The sequence below is a fragment of the Pleurodeles waltl genome, chromosome 7, assembly GCF_031143425.1.
Source record: "Pleurodeles waltl isolate 20211129_DDA chromosome 7, aPleWal1.hap1.20221129, whole genome shotgun sequence".
Classification (NCBI taxonomy): Eukaryota; Metazoa; Chordata; class Amphibia; order Caudata; family Salamandridae; genus Pleurodeles; species Pleurodeles waltl.
In genome coordinates, this window is record NC_090446.1 from 1114261182 (window position 1) to 1114284698 (window position 23517).

At 44.3% G+C, this 23517-nt stretch overlaps 1 protein-coding gene across 1 annotated transcript in view; it reads left to right on the forward strand.

Moving 5' to 3' along the window:
* The window catches only part of LOC138246998 (polycystin-1-like), a 521270-nt gene that overhangs the window by 95889 nt on the left and 401864 nt on the right, over window positions 1–23517 (forward strand). The window contains exons 8-11 of the mRNA XM_069201747.1: window positions 12948–13165; window positions 15967–16085; window positions 21292–21439; window positions 21530–21804. Coding sequence (XP_069057848.1) covers window positions 12948–13165; window positions 15967–16085; window positions 21292–21439; window positions 21530–21804 — 760 coding nt within the window. The remainder of the gene's footprint in view (window positions 1–12947; window positions 13166–15966; window positions 16086–21291; window positions 21440–21529; window positions 21805–23517) is intronic.

Consider the following 23517-nt stretch of genomic DNA (forward strand, 5'->3'; position numbering starts at 1 on the left):
CCGAATGCTCTGCACAGTCTGACCACTGACTCTTAACTGAGTTGATGACCATATCATTCATAGGGTGAACCGTTACCCCACGGTGCGTCCCTGTATTGTTCACAGAATCCATGGTATCAGTCCACCAGGCCCGATAAATCATTTAGATATTATGAACCATGCCGTACATCATTATAACTAATGCTTTGTGTGTCAAAATTTAAATGATGATGGCAACACATTTTTCCTTTCAAGCTACCAAATTTTGGAATGACCTTCAGTTGGAAATTTAGGAAACCAAATATCACCTTAGATTCAGAAAATTCTTTAAGATATTTTTCCTTGCTTTGTGTCAATTGAAGATGTTTTTTGTTATCAGTTAGTTGAATACATGTTTTTCTCTTATTACGCCCAAAATCAGTACTGATTTATTTAGGGAGACTAGATATGGGAAAAGAATAACACACCATATCCGTTAAATATAATACCTTCTTCTTTGATTTTATAGTATCTTCAGGTTGTTATTCACCTGTTTCAGTCATTCATTGAATTTTAGGGCCTTCCCTGGGATGCATTTTGGTTTGGAATGCAGTCTGTTTCTTTTATATGATAATAGATTCTGAATCTTTCTTCAGGTAATTTGTCAACAGTTCTGCCAACAATGGATTGTATTCCAAATGTTGAAATGTACTAAGGGGGCTGTCCGTCTTGAAACATTCTATTAGTACTAATTCTTCATTATTGTTTGGCAGATTGGGTGACCCGCCCTAAATTAGCAGTTCAGTCGCCCTGCTAAACTTGCAGTTCGCTTGTTCCATTTACTACTATGACCACTATGATCTGGCAGCACAGTGGTTATCACGTCACGGGTTCCCACTGGCAGAGGCAGGAGAAATTGCACCTGTCAAACCCTGTGTTTCCCCAGCTCTACATGGAGAGGAGAGGACAGCGAGTTTAGTAGCCATAAATTGTCAGTTCACCTACACCAACAAACTCTAAATGAGTGCCCAGGCCTCTTTGGAGAGGTTGCAGAGGGCAAAATAGTTAGTAACAAATATTACGCGTTCTAAAATTGTTTTATTCAAAAGAGTACATGTTAATTTACTAGTATATCATAAATCACTGGGGTGCATCTAATCACTGGTCACGTCTATAAGAATTATCACATTTTAAATTAGTAATATTACAAATAAAATTGCAAGAAGAATAAATTAATGATGCCTGCTCAGCCTTATCGAAAATTTTACATAATTAAGTAATACTAAAAGAAAACCACGAAGGCCGTGGAATAGGATGGGGTTTTCATGACTGTGATCTTGTGATGTGAATTCCCTATTATTGGGGGAGTGTTGTTGTGATTAATTCCTGTTTATTTGCAGGTTGTTGTGCTGTTTATGGTCAAGAACCAGGGCCACCTTGATTGTTTCTTGTTGTTGGATGCATTGTTTCAATCACCCTTATGCAGTGCTCCTCTAAGACTTTGGAAAGCATTCATATACGAAAGCTCTTATGACAGCTTATTCTGTGCATGTTGCATTTACTATATAACTCTTCAAGAATGGACAAGTGCTCCACCTTAGGCCACAGCTGGCATCCTTAGTAATCCTGAACCCAGCCCCATTCACGGCTGTTTTAAACTGGCTTGTATTTGACTTTCTTGGGTATTTTTAGTGGTTAACAAAAAGTCGACTTGATATTTTATTTAACCTCTTAGCTACTGGCCCATTCCCCCCCCCCGTGCTGAGCCCTTTTTTGGCTATTTGGGGTAGTTCGCGCTTAGGCCTTCATAACTTTTTGTCCACGTAAGCTATCTATGCCAAATTTGCGTCCTTTTTTTCCAACATCCTAGGGATTCTAAAGGTACCCAGAGTTTGTGGTTTCCCCTGGAGGAGACCAAGAAATTAGCCAAAAAAGAGCAACATTTATTTAAAAAAAAATTGAAAAAAGGGCTGCCGAAGAAGGCTTGTGGTTTTTCCCCTGAAAATGGCATCAACAAAGCGTTAGCGGTGCTAAAATCACCAGCTTCCCAGCTTTCAGGAAAAGGCAGACTTGAATCAGAAAACCACATTTTTCAACACAATTTGGGCATTTTTCTGAGACATACCCCATTTTTACAATTTTTTGTGCTTTCAGCCTCCTTCCAGTTGGTGACAGAAATGGGTGTGAAACCAATGCTGGATCCCGGAAAACTAACTATTTGTGAAAAATAAACAAAATTTTGAATTCAGCAAAGGTTCATTTGTGTAGATCCTACAAGGTTTTCCTACAGAAAATAACAGCTGACATAAAAAAATATTGAAATTGAGCTGAAAACAACAGCCATTTTTCTTTATGTTTTACTCTGTAACGTTTTCCTGCGATGTCAGAAATTTGAAAGCAATATACCGTTACGTCTGCTGGACTCTTCTGGTTGCGGGGATATATAGGGCTTGTAGGTTCATCAAGAACCCTAGGTACCCAGAGCCAATAAATGAGCTGCACCCTGCAGTTTGTTTTCATTCTATACTGGGTATACAGCAATTCATTTGCTGAAATATGAAGGTATCAAGAAAACCTTTGCATTTCCAAAATGGGCTCAAGATAAGGTGTTGAGGAGCAGTGGTTATTTGCACATCTCTGAGTTCCGGGGTGCCCATACTAGCATGTGAATTGCAGGGCATTTCTCAAATAGATGTCTTTTTTACACACTCTCTTATATTTGGAAGGAAAAAATGTAGAGAAAGACAAGGGGCAATAACACTTGTTTTGCTATTCTATGTTCCCCCAAGTCTCCCGATAAAATAATACCTCACTTGTGTGGGTAGGACTAGCGTCTGCCACAGGAAATGCCCCAAAACACAACGTGGACACATCCCATTTTTTGACAGAAAACAGAGGTGTTTTTTGCAAAGTGCCTACCTGTAGATTTTGGCCTCTAGCTCAGCCGGCACCTAGGGAAACCTACCAAACCTGTGCATTTTTTAAAACTAGAGACCTAGGGGAATCCAGGATGGGGTGACTTGTGGGGCTCTGACCAGGTTCTGTTACCCAGAATCCTTTGCAAACCTCAAAATGTGGCTAAAAAAACACATTTTCCTCACATTTCGGTGACAGAAAGTTCTAGAATCTGAGATGAGCCACAAATTTCCTTCCCCCAGCGTTCCCCCAAGTCTCCCGATAAAAATGATACCTCCCTTGTGTGGGTAGGCCTAGCGCCTGCGACAGGAAATGCCCCAAAACACAACGTGGACACATCCCATTTTTTGACAGAAAACAGAGGTGTTTTTTGCAAAGTGCCTACCTGTAGATTTTGGCCTCTAGCTCAGCCGGCACATAGGGAAACCTACCAAACCTGTGCATTTTTGAAAACTAGAGACCTAGGGGAATCCAAGATGGGGTGACTTGTGGGGCTCTGACCAGGTTCTGCTACCCAGAATCCTTTGCAAACCTCAAAATGTGGCTAAAAAAACTCATTTTCCTCACATTTCGGTGACAGAAAGTTCTAGAATCTGAGATGAGCCACAAATTTCCTTCCCCCAGCGTTCCCCCAAGTCTCCCGATAGAAATGATACCTCACTTGTGTGGGTAGGCCTAGCGCCCGCGACAGGAAATGCCCCAAAACACAACGTGGACACATCCCATTTTTTGACAGAAAACAGAACTGTTTTTTGCAAAGTGCCTACCTGTAGATTTTGGCCTCTAGCTCAGCCGGCACCTAGGGAAACCTACCAAACCTGTGCATTTTTAAAAACTAGAGACCTAGGGGAATCCAAGATGGGGTGACTTGTGGGGCTCTGACCAGGTTCTGTTACCCCGAATCCTTTGCAAACCTCAAAATGTGGCTAAAAAAACACTTTTGCCTCACATTTCGGTGACAGAAAGTTCTGGAATCTGAGAGGAGCCACAAATTTCCTTCCACCCAGCATTCCCCCAAGTCTCCCGATAGAAATGATACCTCACTTGTGTAGGTAGGCCTAGCGCCCGCGACAGGAAATGCCCCAAAACACAACGTGGACACATCATTTTTTGACAGAAAACAGAACTGTTTTTTGCAAAGTGCCTACCTGTAGATTTTGGCCTCTAGCTCAGCCAGAACCTAGGGAAACCTACCAAACCTGTGCATTTTTTAAAACTAGAGACCTAGGGGAATCCAAGATGGGGTGACTTGTGGGGCTCTGACCAGGTTCTGTTACCCCAAATCCTTTGCAAACCTCAAAATGTGGCTAAAAAAACACATTTTCCTCACATTTCGGTGACAGAAAGTTCTGCAATCTGAGAGGAGCCACAAATTTCCTTCCACCCAGCGTTCCCCCAAGTCTCCCGATAAAAATGATACCTCACTTGTGTGGGTAGGCCTAGCGCCCGCAACAGGAATGGATCACACAAGGGTCAATGGTAGTCCTTGCATGAGGGCTACTGTTAACCCTGGAGTGATTCATTCCTGAAGCAGGCACTAGGCGCAGGCACACAAGCGGGGTTGTGTTTTTATCAGGACAAGTGGGTAAACACTGGGTGGTAGGAATTTTGAGGATCCCTGCACATTCCTGTAGTTTCTGTGATAAAAAAGAAAGGAAAAATAGTGGTTTTAATCAGCGTTTCACTTTTGCAGGGTATTCTGGATAAGAAAACTTTGTTAAATCCAAACACACCACATTTACGTGGGCTGCCTTGGGTGTCTAGTTTTCAGAAATGTCTGCGTTTCCCTACATGGCTGCCGAGCCCAGGACCAAATACTTAGGTGACTGTCTCAAAAAACGAGGCTGTTTTGTGGTAGGTAATTTTAATGGCTCCCTGCAGATCCCTGGACTTCTGTTCATTGGAATGCAAGGCAAATGTGTTTTTTAAGCACATTTTGTGATTTCAAGGGGATTCTGGGTGAAGGAAAACTGGTGAGAGCCACGCAAGTCCTGCACCGTTGGACTCCCCTGGTACTAGTTTGTTAAAGTTAACCCACCACTCACACTGGTTGGTTTTAGCACCTCCAGAAATTATAGTTTCAAAGCATGAATACTTATCAAAGTATCTGAATATTGAAACCAAGCCTTCTGAAGGTGGGCCATAAAGCCACGTCCAGGCACCAACCTCTTTATGGTCCACTCACACGCCATTCACGCACAACAAACAACCCTTCCATATCGCCAGCCACGGGCCCAATCCAACCAATCACTGCACTCATATTAACTTACCGCTGCCAGACAAGGGCCCATCACATTCACACGCCACAGAACAGAATAAGTTTGACTACATTTTACCACCTGTCAAGTAACTGCCTCCTTCTTCCTTAACATTACCAAATGCATGCGTAACGAACCTTTACTAATGACTCCTGTGACAGCCACCTGAGGCTCAGGAAGACATGTTTTTCATGCGCCTTTAACACACTCTCTGTGCTAAATCCAACTCCTTCCAGTTTGTGGATGCAAGTTGGGGGTGTCCGAGTATGCCGTACAAAGCGATTCCTCGAACTGAGTGAGCATATCTACCTTTGAAACTATGGGAGACATGCTGGGGATTTCTCATGATGTTACCTAAAGAGAAGGTCATAGGCTAACTGCCTCCTTCTTCCTTAACATTACCAAATGCATGCGTAACAAACCTTTACTAATGACTCCTGTGACAGCCACCTGAGGCTCAGGAAGACATGTTTTTCATGCGCTTTTAACGCACTCTCTGTGCTAAATCCAACTCCTTCCAGTTTGTGGATGCAAGTTGGGGGTGTCCGAGTATGCCGTACAAAGCGATTCCTCGAACTGATAGAGCATATCTACCTTTGAAACTAAGGGAGACATGCTGGGGATTTCTCATGATGTTCCCTAAAGAGAAGGTCATAGGCTATGAAAAAGGGTAGTGTTTGGTACATAGGGGAGTCCATGAGAACGTAGCATATGTCCCAGCCAACATTATGTGCAGTGATGTGACTATAATGCACTTATACAGCAAACTGAACATCTACTAAGTTCTGATGGAGGATGAACATGAAAAGCAGGTCAAACACTAACCTATACAAGTCATTCTCCTTCAGTGCTGGGATGGCACCAGTGGGTTTGAATCCATAGGTGTAGATGATGTACATCTGTACTACCTTTACTATCTGCCTTCTGCCTGTGCAATAACCCTGTGAAGGCACTCCTACCATAAGCTTTCCTTACCCATTCATGTCTCTGTTCTCATCAGAGTCCTGGCTAATCCTGTATAATTGCCAAGTGAACCTATACTAGTTTGTGGATGCAAGTTGGGGGTTTCCAACTATGCCGTACAAAGTGATTCCTCGAACTGAGAGAGCATATCTACCGTTGAAAGTAAGGTACACATGCTGGTGAAGAAAGGGTACTCTGTGACAATGTGGCATATGTTCTCTCCACTAGTATATGCAGTAGGGGGAATATAATGCATGTTAATTGAACAGAACACCGACCACGTTCTGACGGTGGATATAGCTCTCAAGCAGTCCAAAAGGAAGTCCATGATGAAGTAAAATTATGTGGCTCCTTGCCTAACGAAGCAGTGGCCCATGGACGTTCGGTATCCATGCACTGCCACTGAAAGGATTACCCAACGGCAGCTCAACCTCAGTCGATTTCCCAGAACTTTGCTTTAGTATGATACAACGTAAAGCAAGTAGGGATACAGAGGCCTGGTTGTGATGGACACTGGGGACAGTAATACCGACTCTCCTGCCGCTTTCCATGCTTCGAGTACACTTTACAGCGACGACATGGACGATCCTTTTTGGGTGTTTTAGGAATGCGATCAGCAAAGTGTCGCTCCTGCAGCCTTGCCACATCCTCCAGAACATATGAGGTGGAGGCTGCTGCTGCTTCTGTAACAGCAGTGAGGCTTTCAATTACAGACAACTGGAAGTCAAGGAAAGTCACGAGTCTTCCTGTGGTTGTCTGACGGTAAACAACATACCCATTATATGTTGCCATCTGAATCAGGTGGGTAAACAGTTTCTTGTACTAAGTGCGAGTTTTACGACACGCATTGTATGGTTGAAGAACCTGGTCGTTCTTGTCCACTCCGCCCATGTACTTATTGTAATCAAGTATACAGATGGGCTTGTGGACTTCGGCCATCTGACCCCAAACCGTGATGGGAGAAGTGCTCTCATCATGAATTGTAGTGAGCACGTATACATCACGCCTATCTAGGAACTTGACTGCGAGCAGTTCGTTAGAACGCAATGCAGTACTCTGGGATTTCTGGAGCTTCTTGCAAACAAGCTCCTGCGGGAATCCTTTGCGGTTACAACGAACGGTACTGCAGGCCACCGTGCCAGCTTTGTAGAGCTCACTGAACAGCTCTACTCCTGTATAGAAATTGTCCACATAAAGGTTATAACCTTTGTGAAGAAGTGGCTGGACAAGTTCCCATACAATCTCACCTGTGACCCCTAACGCGGGAGGGCAACCTACAGGGTTTAGGGTAGAATCCTTCCCTGTATACACTCTCAAGCTGTACACATAGCCAGAAGAGCTCTCACACAGCATGTACAGCTTTATGCCATAGCGAGCTCTTTTGCTCACAATGTACTGTCTGAAAAGCAGCCGTCCTTTGTACACGATCAAGGACTCATCGACTGCTATATTCTTTCCAGGAGTATAGATCTCTGGAAACCTGTCAGACAAATGTTCCACGACAGGCCGAATTTTGAACAACCTGTCATGATCTGGACGGTCCCAGGGCAATGCAGCAGAATTGTCATTGAAATGCTGCATGCGCTGCAGTAGTAAAAAACGATCTCTGCTCATGTATGGTGCGAAGATGGGAGTTACCCAAACCATGCGAGTCGTCCAGTAGGACTGCAAGGTGGGTTTCTGCACTAACCCATTTTGAGCGTAAGGCCCAAAAATATCTTCAACTCCACCAGCGAAGTGGGAGTCCACTGGCATGCCCTAGAACGGGGCCCCAGAGTGCCTCCGCGCTCCCTCAGAAATTGGTCTGCACACAAATTTGTTTGCTGCACAATTTTCTGAAGGAAGTCAACATCCAAAAATAGATAGATGTAGCCGACTGGCAAAAAGTTAGCTGTATAGACTTTACATCCAGCGTCACCATTAAAAGGTGGAATTTGGGGCTGAACTAAACAGGGGGGCTGCCAAGAGAGCACTCTCTCTGTGCTTGCAGCCGCAAGCACGTGCTCTCTGGGTTCGGCCAACCCAATGTGGTCCCGCTGCCCAGAATGTGCTTGCGAAGGGACAGCACGGCTGTTGTCATTGTCTCCTTCAGACTCACTGGAAGAGGTGTTGCCGGATGGGACTCCGCCGACTGAAAAATCACTCCCAGATTCTGCCCCATTGTCCTCTCCCTCAGATACTGTCTCAGTGTCTGCTGTCTCAGTCTCTGAGCCTACATCAGAACTGTCCTCCATAACCCGAGTTAGGGCTTGATCAGCAGTCATCCAACGAGAGGCCATCTCTGCTACTGGCTAAACTGTCCCTCTAAATTACTAGCCTACGTAGAAGGCAGATAGTTACAAAATTGCTCGTGGGTACGTTTGTTGTGTACAATAGGAAATGTCGTCACCTTACCTTCGCCTCTTCTCCAATTCTGCAGATTCTCTGAAAACACTGAAAAAAACAAAAAAGAATGTATTACTTTACCTTACCACATACCCATCATCACAGACTTCAGCGCTGGAGGCACCCAGTGCAACAGTCATTTTTGGTGCTCTGCCTCCCATTACCTCCTCTTCTAATTCCCTCAGTACTACCCAGCAAAAGTGCCACTCATATCTCCATAGTCCCCCTGGCATAACATTTGTTTTAAAGCGCAGGTAACGCTTGCCTTTACGAATCCACTCAGCTAAATACATATAAATGTATCTCCTTTGCAGCAGGACAATAAACCATCTGCGCTACTTTATGGCAACTGCCACTACAGAAACGACATACATGCATGCATATATATATATTTTGTGAACAAGAATCTCACCGCACTCCATGAGGTTCAAATTGGCATGTTTTATTGCAAGCAACAGCCACCTACGCGTTCCGACTCTCAAGGAGTCTTGATCACAGTAAACGAGTCCCTCTTTTCTTTCATTTTTTATACTTGCAATAAAACATGTCAATTTGAACCTCGTGAAGTGCGGTGAGATTCTTGTTCACAAAATATTTTCGAGGTTGCTCTCCTCCATCACCGAGCACCGGCAGTGGAGTGCGCTGCGCAACAATCTTTTAACCAATTTGTGTTCCATATATATATAATAATATATATATATATATATGTTTAGAAACAAAGTGGTCGAAGGGTTGCTGGGCGGCACACTCCACTGCCGGTGGCCAGTGACAGAGAAGACCAATCTAGAAATTATGTAATGCCGAAAAATTTCACCGTACTCCACGAGGTACAAATAAACGTGTATTTTATTGCAGTCAATAACCACCAACGCGTTTCGACTCACCAAGGAGTGCAGTGAAATTGTTCGCCATTATATATATATATATAACTTTTATGTATATGTGTGGTTTCCCCGGGGGGCCAATTGTGGCTCCCAGGAAACAACACACAAAAGAAAAACAAGCATTTACAATGCAATGGGTCTCGCATCTGCTCAAGTTAGAGCTATTAGCATTATAAACTCCTAACCCAACTTTTCTTGCCACATAAATTGAAAATTGAAAAGTTAAACACTTTCACATAAGGGAGCCGATTCACAGTGCCACGGCCACCATGAGCATCAGGTGAAGAGATACACAAAAGGAAAAGAAGTTCACTCGCAGTTAAACGTAACAGCAAAAGTGCACTTAGCCATGTACCAGGGGCGATGGCCAAGGCGGTAACAAAACCTCCCCAAGGAGGGACAAAGGTAAACCATTTACCAATGTAATAAAAGGATTTTTGAAGGGCAAGCCCACGAACGAGTGGTAGTGATGGGCGTGAGGTGGGCGTTGTTAAAAGTCCAGATACACACCAACACCTCAGAAAAGCAGCGCATGCGCGCTGCAATGCTCGACCTGAAAAAAATATATATATATGTGTATATATATGTATATATAGATAGAGAGCGAGAGAGAGAGAGAGAGAGAAAGCAAGACACTCATTTTACGTAACTTTTTTTTTCATACATGTGTGCTTTCCCTTGGCAAAGCACTCGTGTATAAAAAAAAAATGGCCCCATAGATGGTCACCCTAAGGGCTGACCACCAACAATTTTTTATTTTTTATTACAATTTTTTCCCTGGGGGGGCGATCGGCCCCCCCAGGGAAAACTAGATTTTTTTTTTTTACCCCCAGGGGTCGGCCCGTGTTCTGAGGGCCGACCCCGCCATTTTGTTTTTAATTTTTATACTTTTTTTTTTTTAATGTGGGGGGTGAGCCTCGCTGCAATCCATGACCAGGAAACGGTGCCAGGGAGAGCCTCCCCTTTCCATCGATGCCTCCCTGGCATCTGGGGAGGCCGTTTTGGCCTTTTTTTCCCCACCGGAGCAGAAGAGGACTTTTACCTGATTCTCCTCTGCTCCCGAACTGACATCACACAGGGGCGGGAGAGGGGCGGGATGGAGATGCGAAAGTTGTTCCGGAGGATTTTTAACCCCCTCCCTGGTGTCGGTTACTGGTCGTGACCCGCACCAGGGAGGGAGTGTGGCCGACGCCCGCAATTATAGGGTTAAAGCTCATAACAAGTACTTAATTTGTAAAATAATAAGTGCTGGGTCCAACGTTTTGTTTAGAAGCCTGCACCCAGCGCTATTGGGTTTCAGGGTGCTAAATACCAAAGCTGCCTAATCCTGACTCTGACTCATGCCTCATTCATCCACCTACACACATTCCCTGTCCCTTGATCTCACTCTTTCACATTCCTTTTCATCCCTGTATTCTCCCTTTGTCACCGTTTTTCCTTTCTCTTCCTCCCTCTTCCTCCCTTTTGTATTTTTCTCTCTCTTGCAATGAGTCAACGTAGGATGAGGAAAAGGAACTGCTGGTTCCCAAAAATAAGTTCTGGGGGCTCCACCTGCAACCACCAGGTCAAGTTAAGGAGTATAATAGTCTCCATTCTTATAGCATTACTGTTAAAGTTTCACTGAGTCTCCTCTGATAATTAAATTCTTGCCCACCTTTAAGTTTCATTATCATCTGCTAAATGGTCCAATAAAAACTTCACGCCTTTTCAAAGAAACTCAGAGTTGTACTCTACATGTGGTGGGTTAATAATGATTGATAGCCTCATAATGCATAAGTGTTTTAATGCATCTTCCTGTTTCTTTGTGCTTAGTGGCAGAGGCATTTCCTATTCAACAAGACCTGGTTGGAGTAGAAGGAAATCAAATGTGTGAATCAAACGTTTACAATTCTAAGTGGTTGTGTCACTAGTGTTTGCATTGCAATCTAGATACAGACCTAATAACATATTTCGAAAACATATTTTGGTGCAAGCAAATGTAAAGGCAGGGTGACATCAATGGTAGATCTTTTGTATCTGTACAACCTGCCTAGCATTGGGAGGAGAAGCAAAGGGTTGGCAGACAGCAGATTCAGCAGGTTGAGGTCAATAGACAGGTAGGACAGGGTCCCACACATAGATATTACCACAAAGCTGTTCAAACGGTTATGACCAGCCTGGTGCAGAAGTGGCAGTAAGTGATCCTTAAGCATGGACCATCTGGTCCCAGTGGTTGCATAACAGGGCCTCCAGTTTCCCAGTTTCCCCTAGAAGATAGGGCATGGTGGGTTTACAGGCTTGGGCAACCTGAACCACAAAACAACTCCCCTCTCTGGTGATAGGAGATAGAATTACCATTCATGCGAGGACACAGAGGTGTGCATGTTGGGATACAGATGGAGAAACACCGTAGGTTATGCTATTAATACATTAATTTTCAAAGTAGCCTAAAACGAGTTTTCTTAACTAGCAGCCAGGGATTCCCTGGACTACCAGGCATAATATGAAAATACTGAAATGTGTTCAAAGCCCTGTGAGCTTTGTAGGTCTCCCTTTGAATCCAAATGAAAAGTGTACTTGTGACTCCTACTTTTTGGGAAATCACACTCAACACTACAACGACATATGCTTGATGGTTTTCTGCATACTTTTGACTATTTTGAGATTATGTCTATGGAGATCATAATGCAGTGGACATGATATCTCTCACGTTTGAGACAGAGTAACCCGTCCACCAAACTTTAAATCAGGACCTTAGGTTGGAGACTAGAACAATCCTTGTATTTCTTTCTGGGCATCATACATATCCCTCTACAGTGGCCACTTGACAATGTGATCACTAGATGAAAGAAAACAGATAAAATAAATGTAGCTCACCCACTCACACTTCGATTCTCCTTTCTTTACCCTTCCCTCCATTGATGGTCGATCAAACCTCTTGTGTTCTTATACTTTTCTTGTGATGCTGTTCAATAATGCTAGATTTTGTGAGACGTGAGTTTTAAGGTCATCACTGGTGGAATCTTATTCAGGACCTACACAGGACTAGATTTATCTGGCAAGCAGAGCACAGCACAGACTTGCCAAAGATAGTAAGTGCATTCTGTGGGGAAACAGATGGTACCTGTGGAGGGGTGAAATGGCGCAGGAGTTGAAGCAAGATCCCAGGTGTTGGTAAGAAAAACAGAGGTCACAAGCTCCACCTCATTCGTAAGGGTAATATCACAAACTATAGGAAGGGCAGTAAAACATATCTGTGCAGGTTGCAATATGAGACAAGCGACATAGAGAAAGTTGATATGTAGCAAAAAACTGGAACTGGAATGCAGAAATCTGTCATGAAAGCATGCCACATATTAACGCTGACAGTAGTTAACTGACTCATCATGACGATTACATATTCTATGCTGTAGTAGAATAAAACATATTATAGACACTCATAGAATGCTACACCCTGTGTAGGATGTCTGTGTGCCTGACATTAATATGACTCCCAAAAATGATTCTACAATGCTCTACCATCACTTTTATAATTCACTGCATTAGCCTTGACACACGTCCCACAGTCTGTTTACACCAGGTTAACTCCGTTCTCTTCTTTTAGTGCTGGTTCAGTGTGGATTGGATTAGGTGATCCCAGATCCTCTGGGCCACTGCACATGGCAGACAGAAGCCCCCTGGATTCCTTTCAGAGTTGGGGTATTCCAGGACACTTTGATACAGATAAGGATTGTGTCCAGCTGAATACGGATCTGAAAGGTGCCTGGAGGAGCAGCCCTTGTCAGCGCAAGTCCTCTTTTCTCTGTGAAAAGAGAGCGGGCAGTAAGTATAATCCAGCGTGGTAGTTCTAGTATGTGTCTATTGGGTATTGATCACCGCCTTTAAAATTGAGAGGACAATCATGGAAGCAGCTAATGGTAGATATCTCACCAAAGATTCAAAGACTCATCCTCCTGTTCTTGGCTTCATCCTCCCATCCCAAATTCCACCCTCATGATCTATATCGAAGATCCCCTCCCCATCAATGATGACTTCGAGGTGAAGATAGATCAAGCAATTGGACAGATGAATCTACTTAGCAAGCCTGAAAACAAAGGGGCATAGTTACAAGCCCCTTGCGCCACTGGTGCGCAATGGCAGCTGATGGGCTTTGAAAGTGGTGGGGCGTGTTAAACGGAAATAGATATTTATAATGAACAGTAAATGCCAGAGGCGGCTGGTAATTTTAGGAGGGAGGGGGGTGGGCAGCACACTCACACTCATTAATTCACACACGCACGCACATCCATTCACAACACTCATCAACATTCAAACATACACGCACAGACTAAACATTCATTTAAAAAACACACACACACACATTTTCCTTCACACACACACACACACACACACACACTTACCTTTGGCCTCGGACGTCCCAGGAAGGTTGGAACTGCTGCCTTCCCTCACTGGCTGACCTCAGGTCAGCCAAAGGCAGCAGTCCCAACTTCGTCACGAAGTGGGATGGGGTCAGTGAGACTGCTGACCCCTCCCCACTCTGTGACGAGGTGTAACTGATTGACACTCGCCCTAGCGCTTCAGGGCTTAAACCTGAAGCGCCCAGGTCTAAGTCAATGGAGGACGCTATCCCTCGTCACCGAGGGGGAGGGCCTCGAGGCACCTTTGCTGAGCTGAGGAGGTCACACCCATAGGAGCTGTGACCCCTTCAGCCCAGCAAAGTTCAGCTCAGACAGCCAGGAGTCTGCACAAATCGCGCATGTCTCACTCCTGGCTGCCTGATCTGAGCATGAAGTGTGTTTGTCAGACTGACCTTTGCTCAGCCTGACAGCAACTCTTCAGAGGGGCAAAAGGTGGGGGCGGCGTGGCCCCTCCGCCCTAAAGGAAGGGCAGCGGCTGCTTGTGCGTCACTTTTTTTTGACACCGTGGCGGTGCAGAGTGCAGACCAATATCTACGAGGCCATGAAAAGCCACTTTGCATGGCTTTTCACGTCCTTGTAGATATGGTGTAAGGCAGCACACTGCAAATCTCTGTGTTGCCTTAAACTGCGTCAAGAAGTGTTCCATGGGCATTGCAATGGGTTTTCCCACGCAACACCTAAAGGTTTTGATGCATTCCCAGATTTTCAAGGATGTGTAAACCTGGAAATGGGTCAAAATGGTACGCCACCCCAGGTGAGGCGTAACAAAGAGAAATATCTTTATTTGTCCTCGTTTGTTTCTTCTTTCTATGTGTGCTGCACACATTAGAAAGAGGAAAAAGCCACCACGGATTGTTTTTGTGCAGGAAGGTCATCCTTCCTGCACAAAAACAATTCTGCCAACAACGCAGACACCCTTGCACCATGGTGCAAGGGTGCCTGCATTGGTGCTGGGCACCTACTTGTGCACCGGCGCTAGCTCAAAAGACAGGAATGCACTGTATCTTGTAAATAAGGTGCATTCCTGCCCTTTCAAATTGACGTAGGGCAGAGCAGCAAAAGGACTTGCAGCACTGCCATATGCTAATTTCTTGTAAATAGTCCCCAAAGTTCACACCAAGAACAATTAGCTTTCCGTAGAATGGAGAGCAACGAAAAAAGAGATTAAGGAGAAAAGATCTAAGAGGCAGGAAAAGTGAAAATATGTTCCTAAAATATCCACTACAAAGAGATCTACAAATAATATTGGTTGCAAAATTATCAACTGTACAATAATAGCTACCATACCTAGAAAATCATTTAATTAAATGTAGCCAAAATCCACTACTCACGCTATGATCTCAAATATTCTTGGGCTCAGGTTGGAATACAAATGTAAACCCATATTTTGAGATGGATATTTTTACAGAAACCCATAAGGGGAATGTTAGCCGTGTGTCAGCACTGGCCAGTTATTCTACTAATGTCCTTGTCCTTGCTTTATTCAACTGTACTTAAAGGGAGGAGATGGTGTTGGCTCCGTCACAGTGCTGCTCAGCTACCGGATCAAGTTAGTTTATGCTCCATGTCACACATGAAATGCAGAGTGAGGCTCTGGCAGAAGTGGAGCAGGTTCACTCACCCACAGGTGATGATGTGAAGCCATACAAAACATTTCACCCACATGCATTTAAACAAACTTCGACACAGTTTCCTCGGCAAGCAGGCATGTTTACATTGGCCTTCACGTGAGAAGGTTTAAGGATTCACAGAGACCATTGGCCTAGTAAATAAGTACTGGTCTGGATTGAACAGATCTTCATACTGGCCATCAAGAACCAGCAGAGTTGAAACGTTGTAACAGCCTGTGACATCTTAGATGTGATGTAGCCCTAGAGGTGCCACAGATAATAAGGGCACATAAAAAACATCTCACCCTCTCCCCAACCGTTCTATACAGCTCTCCTGTCCCGGCCTCATAGGCACCTCCTACCGTGCTTTGAAGTCCCAGCTCAGACACACTTCTAGTTTCTTTGTAGTCAATTCATCTTCCCCGTTAGCGGAAAGCCGGAAACATCAGATATGAAATAAAGCAGAACAAGGGGTGAAAGGAGAGCAAGAAACGTGTGAAAGGCTCAGTCTATAGTGTGTGAGAGGACTGGGTGTCACCTGACTGCCTTTCAGGGGAAACTTGAGACTGCTCTGATTTGTTCTTTGTTTCTTCAGCTGCTTTACCCAATGGAGAGATGTTTCTCACTGGTCTGCCTGCATTCACCACAGCGTATGATGTCAAGAATGCCACCATCGTGCCAGTGCTTCCTCCCTTGGGCAGTGATACTGTTGAGGTAAGAAGAGTTGGCATAGATGACACATTTTGTGAGACACAAGAGCTGATACAGACGCTGCTTGCACATGCCAAAACATGCTGCTACACTCTGGTACACACCTCTCCACACACGAAGGCTTGGTTATTAGCCTAGCACACATCATTAAACACACCACGAGACACTGGCACAGAAGGCTACACATTTTGTAACAGAAGAGGGGGCACTGCCACTGTCTGACACACACCTCTAAACACAGTAGGAAACACTGACACACCTTAGCATACGTCTATATACATAAAAGGAGCACTGAATTGCCTGGAACACATCTCCAACATAACAGATAATACTGCTAGAGCCTGGTACACAGAACAAAAAATATTGTTGCCGCCTGGCACACATCTCTCAAAAATACAGGGGATACTGCCACAGCCTGGCACACACCTCTAAACACACCAGGAGGTAATGCTGTGGCGTGACACTGATCTCACACAGAACAGAAGGCACTCAAACAAATTTGTACATTACCACAGCCTGGCACACATCACATTCTCATTAATAGACATGGTGAGGTAACTTGTTGTGTGATGTGTCTCATTAAACATGATGCCTCACTGGAGTTGCCTTTTGCTTGATGTGGAAAAAGTATTTGAAACCTTGTGTTGAAGATTTTCGATTGCCATGCTAGAGAATTATCATTTGAGTCCTACGTAGTGACCTAAGTCAGGCTACTTTGTACGAGGACTGTGAGAAGGCTGGAAAGATTATCATTTCTCAGTGGGAATTGGACCAGAAAGAGGTGTCCACTTTCGCTGCTTCTGTTTGCAATGGTATTGGAGCTGCTGGAAGCAATGTCCAGAAACACCATACACAACTGTGGCATAGAAAGAGGAATGTAGAGTTGCTCCAAGCTGATGATACTCTTGCATATATGTTGGATCCAATATAGGCCCCTCTGTATTTGCTACAACAGCTAAAGAGTTAAACAGAACACTCAGGTTTGGTTACAATATGGTGGAAGTTCAGACTCTTCTTGTTGGGAATGTTTGCAGACAAAGATATTTCCTGACATGGGTCTTACATGGCAGTGGACACCCTTAAGTATTTAGGTATCCAGAAAACCTATACTGACTAAGAAGCAGAAGACCTTAATATTGGTAGGATTATGACGGGGCTTCATAAGCTTGAGCAATGCTGCCATCGCCATTGATGGGTTGTGCCTTTTCTTTTTGTTTAATATGGTGATGTTAGATCATTGCCTTTATGTTTTATGTGCTATGATGTGCAAGCTCCCAAGGTAGGTGCTCCTAGCTTGAACAGTATAACGATATCTGTTTAGGTGATGCCACAAAAAGTACAGGAATAGCTGTAACTGACTTGGAACTGAATGATTTAAAGAATTGGGTGTCAGGGTATGAGACTGGTTTATTGGGGGCAGGGGATGGAAAATATAGTGTTTATATGTTGGCTCTCTTTCAATACCATGTTTCTGTGGTCAGACCAACATCAGGTCTGGAGCCTGTGCTTTCATGGGACCACAATTAATCTGCCTGTTTGACAAACAACTCATTCCACTGCAAAAATACAGTTAGACACTGAGGAGACCAAAAATGGGAAGACTGAGCAAACATGTAGTGGCAGGACTTTAGTGTGACATATCAAACGCACAAAAAGTGACAGACAGAATGCTTTTGATTGCCAGTGGGTGGACTTATTGTAGGTATTCCTCTGATCACCTTTTGTGTATTTGATGTGATGCTTTAAGTGGCCATGGTGTGCCCAGATATGTGTCCCTTGGTCACTGTGCCACTGGAACCAAGCTACACCGGACTGAAACGCCCCAATTAGGCCACTATTGGAGCAGGGCCAAGACTGATTTGCCCTAACCTGAAGTGGCATGATGGGCAAGAGAACAGTGGGTTGGAATGCTCCCCTGGGCATTGTTAGACTTATTGCAATCATTCTTCCGATCACTTTTTGTTTTTTACTGTTATGAGACACACACAGGCATGATGGCTGATGATGAGGGTTTCAACTCTGATGAGGATTTGGGGGGGGTGTTCATCTGCTACTGTCTAGGCCAGTGAAGAGTCCAGTTTTTGTGTCTACTGAAAAGCTTGTCTCTGGAGGATAAGTATCTCCAGCTGTCCCAAAGAAGCCTGCACCCAGGACTAAAGCAACATGAAGATATCCTGGACTTGACATCAAGAACTAGGAAAAACAATGGCAGCCTCAAAGGTACCAAGCACTAATATCTAGGGCAACTGCCCACTATCATGCTCAACTCCGTTTAGAGGAGGATAAAGATGAGTTTCTAATAAACCAGCTCCACAGGAGTCGGGTGTCATCTGCAATATGATTCTCTAGTGGTCCATGATGGACCACTGCAGATACTACAGATACTACATATACTAGAACTACTCCCCCACTGGGCAGAAGAGTAAAGAGATTGACACAGCTGGTAAGCATGGACAGCTGTGCAGTGGTGCATCGGACATTCAGTGGCTTTACTCTCAAGGTATGACAGGTATTAATGGGAGGAGACTGAAGATGTGATGTTGCATCTCCTAGATGCATCCGAAAAAGAGCAAAAGGTTTAGGCAAGATTTTATCGAATGCCAACATTTGTTGGACTCTGGCTGCGATGGATACTACTTTAAAGCAAATTAACACCAGTGGTTTAGTAAGAGGCCAGGCATGGCTTGCAATTTCTGGGTTCAGGACAGAAGTTCAACAATGCCTTGTTAGTCTACCTTTCGATGGCCAATATCTCTTTTGACCACAAGCTGACGATATGTTAGAGAATAATAAAACATATATTGACACAGTGATGCCTCTGGGTGTTCTACAATATCAACACCAGGAAAGGGCAGGATTGTATACACAGGATTCATTTCCAACTTCCATACCATGAATAGATGCTACAAAACAAACCTATCAACAACAACAAATAGCTTTTCAGGAAAGACAGGAGTCTGCCAGATAGACCGTATTCTAGAGGGAGCTTTCATGCCAATGGGTGTGAAATGACCAGAGGAGCACAACTCATAGGCACTTCTGCTGCTAAATGATGATCATCCTCTTGTTCCCTATAACCATCCTCTTGTTCCCCGGGACCACCAAATGCCTGTCGGGGAGGCTTTGGAATATACCTTTCTTAGTGGGAGGAAAAAGCTCACATCAGTGAGTGTTATCCACCATCGCCCACAAGTACTGTTTGTCGCTTCACTCCATCCTTCCAAATCTACCACAATGGCCTCCCAGATTAAAAGAGGATCATCTTACCCTCGTAATGACAGAGGTGAAGGAACTTTTACCAAAAGAGGGCAGTCGAAACAGTTCCAATACCTCAAGAGAAGGAAGTAGTTTACTCCCACCACTTCTTGATAAAGGGCAAGACATTAAGACCAACTTGACTGAATGGTCAGTTGGGCCAGAGTGGGAAATCAGTGCTTTATAGAGCATTGAGGGGAGATAGTCTACAGACCTTGTTGGCTGTAAAGGCCAAGTGGGATTTAGACTGAGGGATGGAGTTAATTGAAAGGGAATGGAAAGAGATCCTGCAATGGCAATTGTAACTATTTCTGCACAGTTTACACTTGACACCTGTTATCATGCATAGAAATATTCAGATTGGCTGGGTACTTGTCCTTGGTTCCATTGTACTGCAAATTATAAACAGAAGGTCTAGGAACACCAGGTGATACAAATGTATTGGAGATGTTATTCAAATAATGTGCACAGTGGTGGCTGATATGGTTCAGTTACGTATTAACAATTATGGGCCAGTGGAAAGTTTGGTGGATAAGGTGCTGCACCAAAATGTGGTGGTGTACCATGCCCATCAAACCCTCAGTCCTCCTGCTCTATTTGTGGTGCCCCTGCTGTCTCCACTGTCAGTATCCTACACTGACGGCCTGACATGGTCATTGCTGTAAGAAACTTAAGAAAAGTGGAAAATCTTTCAAACAATGAGTATTTTGTTAGTTTTAGACAGATAAAGAAGGCTTGTTCAGGCTTGTGCCACATGTTGAACTCCTCTCCTATATTGACCACTCATCCCCCTTTTGGCCTCTCCTCTGCATGTTGACTTTTCTTATTTTTTATTTTATTTTTCCTCTTCTCTACAGTGTTATCCTAAGGATTTGTGAGCCTAGGCAAACCATTTTTGGGCCCCTCATTTCTAACTTCTGTGAATTTCATAACTCGTGTTCTACTAATTCATGTACACATAATACCAAACAATTTTGAATCATATGTTACATTTTCAGAAAAGAGTGTAACGCAAAACCAGCCAAAATATGTTATGAGAGGGCCCCAAAATTCCTAAGATGATACTGGGTAGGCTGAGAGACAATAAGAGTTTGAGATAGAAAAACAAAGAGAATAAAGAAACAAAATAACTTTCCCTGATGTCCCCTTGACAGATGGGAGCTATGGGCAATCCCTCACTATGTCCACGCCTTTAGGGATCTCTAGCCCTCTATTACAATCAGTTTTTCATGTAGACCTCTCTCTCTTGAGCTATACCCATACCTTTACTGTTACTTTGTGTCCAACCTCTGAACCCCTGTGGTATTTCTCCTTCCCCCAATTCCCAATGACAGCTCTGCTCCCTTATGACCTCTCTCCCTCTTGTTCACCTCTCCCCTGTTGATATTTTCCTTCCTCTGTTGGACTCCAGTCATCTTGGTTGGACTCACCTATTCTTTGTTGGCCTACTGCACCTAGCTGAACTCTTCTTGCCCCATCGGCCACTCCACTTCCTGTTGGCGTATACCTTGTTAGTCTTAACATACTGTTCTTGCTCACTCCTCTTCTCTATTGATCTCTTCTGTCCCTTTATGCCCTCTCCATTCCCGAGACCGTCTACTGGCCTCTCACTTTAATTGTTCCTTCAGTAGTATCTGCCCTCCCCTTACCTCCACTTAACTATTCCTCTCAGTTGGTTTCTCTCCTTCACTTTTTCCTGGAATGCACTTTCCTTCCCCTGATGATATTGCTGTATATTCTCTTTATCTCCTCAAATAACCTTTTACTTCTTCATGCCTTCTGTTGGCTTCTCCTTTCTCTTGGTAGCCTCTCTTCCCTTAGCTGGCCCATAATTACGTTGTTAGCCTCTTATCTCTCATGTTGCCTACTTCTCCCAATTGCTCTCTGCTCTCTCCTCTTGAGACATTCCTGAAAGCTCATTAAAATACTTTGTTGCTTGTTCATATTTCTGCAGCTGATGCTGTTTCCTGGGCTGTGGTTTAGTCACTCTGGAACGCTTGTGTCACTAGAGTTTGGAATACAAGCTCTGAAGAAGCCTACTCAAGTCCGTTTCCAGGTCTTTCGTCCGTATTGTGCCCCCAGCCAGCACCTGGTGCCCCCCGGTAAAGAGAATACCTCTGTTTGTCCTTCAGTGATCCTTGTATTTTTGCAGTCTTTGATGTCATGTATCATATCTGTGTTTTTTCTTCTAGGCTGTGAGCTTGTCCGGTCACCCTTTGCGTCCTGCCAGGCCAGGCCTCTATGTAATACCACAGGCGGCTGTCCCAGTGGGCAGCAGTGGTGTCCCCTCAGAGACATGTGTCTCAGTGTTTCCAGTCCCTGCAGCTCCTATGCCTTTGAAAATGTGACATCAAATATCCTTCCCATTTCAAACCCTCCCCGTTTTCCTGGGGCCATCCCATCCTATTCTCAAGTTGCTGATGTTGCCCTGCTGCTTGGTCATTGGGCAGACAGCTACGACATCCAGGTAAGAAGTGAAATGTCTACTTTCAAAACCTTTGTTGACAACTCTGGGCTTCTGCTGCTACCTACCCTCATCTGCACTGCCTGTTACCTGAACCTTGTGTCTGCTCGTTTATAATCTTAGCATCTACCTACCCCCTCACCATGCTGCTCTACCTTCCTCTTGCCTTGCACATCTGTGGGTTTTGTTACCACCTTCATTTCAGCTATTTACCTCTGGTCATCTGCGTTTCTCTGGTCCTCTACCTACAGCAAGTGCTCTCCCTACCTCCAGCTCTCAACCTTCCTTTGCCCCTGCCTTCTTCTGCTCCACTGGCATCCTCTCGTTTTCTGCCTCCTTCTGCTTGTATCTCTCTAAGTACCTTTGTCTTTCTTTTTCTCTTTCTTTCTAAGCTGTCTCTTGCTTTCTTCCTGTCTCATCCAGCTCTATTTTTCTATCTGCCTTTCTCTCCATCTCTCTCCCTGCCTGTAGCTTTAAGTTCCGTTCTCTTTTTATCTAAATCAACCTCTATATTTCTTCTGTCTCTGCACCACCTTAGAAATTATTTCTTTCCGCGCCTATTTTTACCTACTTTCATTGCCTGCCTCTCTCTCTCTCTTTTTCCTTTTTGTGGTTTTCCTCCTAACGCTCTTTCCATTTTCTATGTCTACACATTATTGTATTACACTATTTTCTTTTTTCCCCTCCTTTTATAATTTTACTCCTCAGTGCTGTTCTCATTCTGATCATTTTCCTCTCTCTGCCTTCTGCTGGTGGGAGCATTAAATTACCGAATTGGGAATGCTGTCTTCTGGTTGTTGGTGATTGGCCGCATTGACAATGTGCTGAAAAGCCGAGGTTGCAGGGTGAAAGCTTGCATGCAGCGAAAGGGTAATCACAGAAAGGAGAAAGTCACAACTTTGCCAGTGGCCCGCCTTTTTCAAAGATCATTGGAAACACTAGGACGCTGGTTCTACAGAATCTGCAGATCAGAAGTCAGGAATGATGGCACTGAGCCCATCCCCACAAGCACTAAGGCACAGGATGAAACCTCGTGGCACTGCCGGAAGTGCAGACGCAGTTGAGTTTAACCTAGCAGAACGTATAGGTACAAAGACGCATAGAGTTTATGATGCTGAGGGCTTGGCACCACTTCCCTCTGAGTCAAGGAAGACTCATTCCAGCAGTTATGTAAGTTGACTTTAATGATTTGGAATGGCAGGAAGAGAGAGCCCATCCCGGGGATCCGACATCTCTGCGGGTCGATCTCTCCTAAGCCATAAAGGTGATTACATAGTGGGACCACATGTTTAATATTATGAGTAAGCTCTAGTTACAGAGATGTGTGTGTGTTGGGGGGGGTCAATGTCCTGCATCTAAATAACTCAGCAATGTGAGAGCTATTGGCTTTGGCAATGTCTTTCAGCCATGTTGTATACCAGCATGGCTCCTGTTCAACATGGCTGAGCGACAGGGAAAAAGTGCTATGAGGGTGCAATACAACATTCTAAAAGACACTGACAAAGCCAATAACCCCCGCATTGCAGAGACCAATTGCCTTTGCCAATGCTTGTTTTAGCCCACTTTTATCATTTCTGGCAGCGTATTTATGAACATCAGCCGTTTCCACTCCAATACACACATTACAGGAATTGTTGTTGGTTTCTAATGTTTTATTATCATTGTGGATCTCTTTAAACCTTCCACAAAAGAAAACCACCAATTAATTGCAGTGCT